This window comes from Rhea americana, unplaced genomic scaffold, assembly GCF_003343005.1.
Source record: "Rhea americana isolate MKP2758 unplaced genomic scaffold, rheAme1 scaffold_382, whole genome shotgun sequence".
In the NCBI taxonomy this organism is placed as follows: domain Eukaryota; kingdom Metazoa; phylum Chordata; class Aves; order Rheiformes; family Rheidae; genus Rhea; species Rhea americana.
Window position 1 is genome coordinate 156,494 of NW_028186515.1, and position 4,990 is coordinate 161,483.

General features: G+C 58.6%; 1 protein-coding gene across 2 annotated transcripts in view; it reads right to left on the minus strand.

Annotated features, from left to right (window-relative positions):
- RUSC1 (RUN and SH3 domain containing 1) overlaps positions 1–4,990 on the minus strand; it is a 9,173-nt gene continuing 4,183 nt past the window's right edge. The window contains exons 3-10 of one of the 2 annotated variants that reach the window (XM_085313303.1): positions 4,647–4,745; positions 4,154–4,230; positions 3,701–3,875; positions 3,451–3,556; positions 3,302–3,348; positions 1,938–2,991; positions 1,245–1,373; positions 1–592 (exon numbers count right to left, since the gene is read on the minus strand). In XM_085313303.1, the coding sequence (XP_085169429.1) occupies positions 424–592; positions 1,245–1,373; positions 1,938–2,991; positions 3,302–3,348; positions 3,451–3,556; positions 3,701–3,875; positions 4,154–4,230; positions 4,647–4,745 (1,856 nt within the window). In that variant the 3' untranslated portion in view covers positions 1–423. The remainder of the gene's footprint in view (positions 593–1,244; positions 1,374–1,937; positions 2,992–3,301; positions 3,349–3,450; positions 3,557–3,700; positions 3,876–4,153; positions 4,231–4,646; positions 4,746–4,990) is intronic. The other variant, XM_085313304.1, reaches the window with a different exon arrangement.

Sequence of the window (4,990 nt, forward strand, 5' to 3'; positions counted from 1 at the left end):
TGACACGAGTCACAATCTTTATTTCCAGCTCTTCCACCCAGAATAAGCTTGTTCCCTTGGTGACAGCTAATTACAGAGTGCTGGGACTGTGCATGGGCAGCAGGGGCTGGCCTGGGCTGTGATGTCTGCCCCAGGGTGAGACAGGGCCGTGGAGCAGCAGCAGCTACAGGCCATAATGGCACACTCAGAGCACACAGGACTGAACAACACACAGGGCAGGCTTCTTTCCAGCTCCTGCACCAACATGGGCAGCAGCTGAGCTAATCCCACAGGTGCCCAGGATGAACCACCAGTATAGCTGTGGGAAATGCACAGTAGTGGCTCATGGGATGCAGGCAGCTTCATGCTCACGAGCAGCAGAGAATGGCACCGGAGCAGGCGGCCCCCGCAGGACCACGAACACTTCCAGCAGCTCTGGCCTTGTCAAAGGACCAGGGAGGTGTAGCCGACCGGAACCAGGCCAGTGCTGTTCCCATGGCAACAGCATATCCAGTCCTCATCCACAGTGGAGAGCAGCTGCAGGATGTCCCCCTTTCGGAAGCTCAGGTGGCCAGCACCAGCACCAGCGTGGTCACACAGTGCCCGAACCACCCTGCACCACAACAGCTGTCAGTGGCTGCTTGGTCCCCAGGAGACCCAGGGATGCCCACAGCTGCAGCCCACAGTACTGCTGGCACCAGAAAGACCGGTGAAGGGCACAGAGCCAGCTGTCCCACCCGCCACAGCGATGCCCCATGTTCCCCATCCCCGAAGCAGTGGCAGAGCTGCGAACAATGCAGGAGGCCTGGGCCAGGGCTAACAAGGGCTGCAGGAGGGAAGGAGACCAGTAGACATGCTGCAGGACTGCCATATGCTGGACAGATACTGTGCAAGCACAAAAAGGACCTCTTCAGATTTCCTTGCATACCAGTCTGTCAGAGACCCCACACGATTGCTCTACACAAGCTGCTATGAACCCAGTAACTCCACAAATACAGCAAACATTCAAAAAGCCCCCCAAGCAAAACTTCCAAGCAAAAACGAATGATCATATTTAGGCACAGGACCACCAGCAGCTCAGCAGAAGTGAGGACAGTCACAGCAGGGACAGTTAAGGTCCAAGTTAGGACCAAGGAGTAGTGGAAGCCCTTCACCAAAAAAGGGGTGTAGAGCGTCCAGGCAATGCCTGGCAACAACCCTTGCTTCTCCCACTCAGAAATCTACCACCAGCTTTCCACCCCAAAGACAGCCATGCCCTGTATCACCTGTGGGTCTGTGATGGGTCAGTCGTTTTCCTCGCTGGCTGTTCTTGAGCACAGGTCTTCTCAGGAGCTCCCCCCTTCATCATTGCAGCAAAAACAGTCATTCTGGGGGACAGCCAACTAGAGGGTCTCCTGCCATAAAGCAAAGGAAGCCACAAGCTAGTCCAGGAAGACTTTTCCCACCCAGCTACAGAATACAATGGGGAAAAGACCAAGAACATCAAGCTGCTGGGACAGGGACTGTGTGTATGCATGTGTGTATTTGTGTGCATATGGGTCTTTTCCTATGAAAGTACTGAAATCCCTGCATACTTTGCTGCTCTTTTTAACTTGGGAGTGGTGCCATGGCGCATGTACACCTGCAGGGCCGAGCACCAGTTACCAACTGTTCTCCTCCAAATGATTTCCTCTGGCGATGAGGGAGCTGGTGTGCACCATGAGCTCCTGCTCTTCTAAGTCATTGATGCAACATGATGGCCAACCTCAGCAGCATCCAGACCATGTGCCAAGCCCACAGCAAGGCTCCAGGGGCAAGGAGCACAGCTTGGGTTATAGACAGCACAGCACACCTGAAGAGGCCCCTGAGCCCTCCCGGGTGCTCTCTGTATGCTGCCTGGAAGACAAACCCTTCACGTGAAGGGCAGGTACCCTTCACATGATTTCCTCCAGCCCCTGCTCCTCCAAGCCAGGTCTTACCTGGATCTAGTTGCGATGGTGTCAGGACTGAGAGGGAAGCCTCTGGCAGATGCGCAGGTGGCACCAAAGAGCCGGCCCAGCCAGCGGCCCTTCTCAGGGCCTGGAGGACTGCTGGCTGCTGCATTAGAAGAGGCTACCTGGTTTCCATCAGCACAAGGCTCTGGTGAGGCTGACAGGAGCTTCTCTCCAGCAGTGGGAGCAACTGGCTTAGTGGATGCCCTGGCTCCAGCAGGCAGGAAGAGATCTTCAGGGGATGAGGCCCTAGAGTTGTCAGTGCTGCTGATGAGATCTGCACCGGAGCGTTCAGTGACAGCTTTAGTTTGAAGGAGCTGCAGCTCCGTGCCTCTAGGCTCATTTGCAGATGCTTGGGGTCGTGCGGTCTGCCCAGGGCTGCCATCTCCTGCAGCCATCCTTAGCTTTGACCACCAGATGAAGGGGAATCCTTCCTTGCTAGGAGCAACATAGATCCTGGAGGCCTGACTTAGCTGGTCCCACCAGCTGCTGAGGCCTCCCACTGCATCCTGAGGACCTGTCTCCTGTCTCATGCTCTTAGGGGAGGGGTCAGCTCCCAGGAAGGTGCGACTGAGCTGGTCACTCCACTGCAGCACATGCTGGACTGTCTGCTGCAGGGCAGCCCCCACCAGGGGGCTGGGGAATGGTCCAGGCACAGCTGCTTGGGCCTGAGATCTTGTGCTTCCCTCTGCACCTCTCAAGGCTGCCCTCCTTTGATGATGAGGGGGAATCTCACACTCCCGGCTTGCCTCTTCAGCCCTGCTCAGGCCTTCCAGATGTGGCTGCGCAACCTCCTGGCCTTGATCAGGGAAGAGACCGATCCTCCTAGAGGGGCGATGGGCAGGACAGGGGGGCGACTCTGGCCGACGGGGCAAGGCTCTCACATCCACAGAGAGATGATGGTGTTCAAACAGCAGGTCCAGGTGGAAAGTCAGCACTGAAAGGGGTTGGATGAGCAGCAGCAGTTCATCAGCAAGGTGAGGCAGAGGGCCCTGGCTGAGGGCAAAGAAGGCCGTGGGAAAGTAGAGCATGGAGATCACACCTACAAGACACAGAGAGCCCTGGAGAGCTGACAGATACCCTCCCCTTGCCCACTGAACCCACCCAAGACCAGCTGGTCAGTCCTAGCAGGCCTCACAAGAGCTTCTCCTGAGGGTTTTAGCAGAGATGCTACAAGTTGCCTGCCTGACTGTGCCATCATCCGGGAGTACAGATTTGCAAAAGGATGCTCCTATTCACTATGGAAATTCTGGCGGGCATGGTGTGTGGAGTGGGTATGGAAAATATTACCTTGGCTCTGCACAAGAAGAGGACTAGTTGTGTAATGGGGCTTCTGGGGATGGTGTCCTTACCTGGGCTCTTCTGCAGCTGGGAGATCCACAGCTCCAGCTGCTTAATGCTAAACAAGGTAAAAGGAAACCAAGTCAGAGCTCTCAGGTCTCCATTCCCTCCCGTTATCCCCCAGAAAGGACAACTTGGGTCAACAAGGACCAATACTTACTTCAGAAGGCCAAGGATAAAGGCATGAAACCGCTGCCTGGCGCTGTTGAGAGGGGCTAGCCTGGAAACTTGCCAGCACAAGGAGTACAGACAGTGAGTGCTGGGGCCTGCACAATACATGATATGTGATAATCAGTACTAGGGCTCAAATCCTTCCCAGGGGTCTGGCAAAGGGACTACATGGGGTTCTGTCAGAGTCTAGGTTACAAAAGGACTCCAGACACCTCAGTAGCATGCTCTCCCATACCTACCTGGCTTCACTGAGGCTTCAACCACACTCCAAGGTGAATTTTTCCTCTGCCCTGTGATAACATCCTTCTGGAAGGGCTTCAGCCCATCCTCCACCAAGGAGTAGAGCGCTGGGCAAAGGGTGTGCAGCAGCAGGTAGCCCACATCCGGGCTGAGCCAGCTGTCTCCCAGCTGGGCCTGAAGCAGCAGCGTTTCAGCACAAGGGAAGAGAGAGAGGAAGAGGAAGGGCAGCACCTAACCCCATGCCTGCAGGTAGAGCCCTTCACCCACAGTTAACTCCACTCAGCTGTACTGCTGCCAGAGGCTGGGCTCACCAGGGTGTGACGTGCTCTTCAGAGCAGCGCGAGCTCCCTGAGCCCTCCAGCCCACAACCCGGGTAACTGGTGCTGGGGTCTGCCCAAGGGCCGGGCTCTGTCCACCCTCCACCTGTCCAGACCTGCAGCCCAGGCCCTCACCTTCTGCACCAGGTTCCGGGCAGTGCTGAAGTGAGCCACGATCTTGTCCACAGAGGTGCTGACAGCGACCAGCAGGGCTGTCAGAAGCAAGGAGAAATACGTAAGTGCAGCCGTGTGCCGGTGGCCCTACTGAGCACCGCGCGCCATCCCCCCCACGCCATGTGCCTGGGCCCGTGGCATTTGCTTTGTGGCACCTGCAGCCCGGGGTTGCTGGGAGCAGCCCAGGCATTGCAGCTTAGCCACCACAGCAAGCCACCTGGGGGACCTAGTGGGGGGGCTGGCAGACCCCGCATCCCAGGGTCAAACAGAGCCCGGGAGCCGGCTCTGCCAACAGCTTCAGCCGGGGTCTTTCCATGGGCACCTCTGGTTCCTCAGCAGTTCTCCAGGCCTTGGGCATAAAGGTGCAGGGAAAAAAAAAACGGAAACTGAGGGCACCGCGCTCGGCTCCGCGCCCCCAGCCTGCGCCCCCGCGGCCATCCCGGTGCCCACTCGCCTCTTTTCCGCGCTGCCGAGGGGCGCGGTGCTCCATCCGCATCAGCCAGGCCAGGCGAGGGCAGCCTCAGGGCGGCTGCGGCAGGCGGAGCGCGCCCGGCTGCGAGGAGCGGAGCGGCATCAGCCCCGCGAGGCCCGAGGCGCCCACGTCGGTGAGGGGCGGCGCCGGCCTCCACGCGCAGTCTCGGCGTGGGGTGGGGGAGCGGGGACTCGAGAGGGGAGCGGGAACCCCGGGGGGCGGGAGGAGATCAAGGCGTGGAGGCGGGTAGCAGGGCCCCAGTGGAGGGGACAAGGCCCAGGGGTCGGAGCAGGGACCCGGGGGGGCGAGCGGGGACCCGGGGGGGG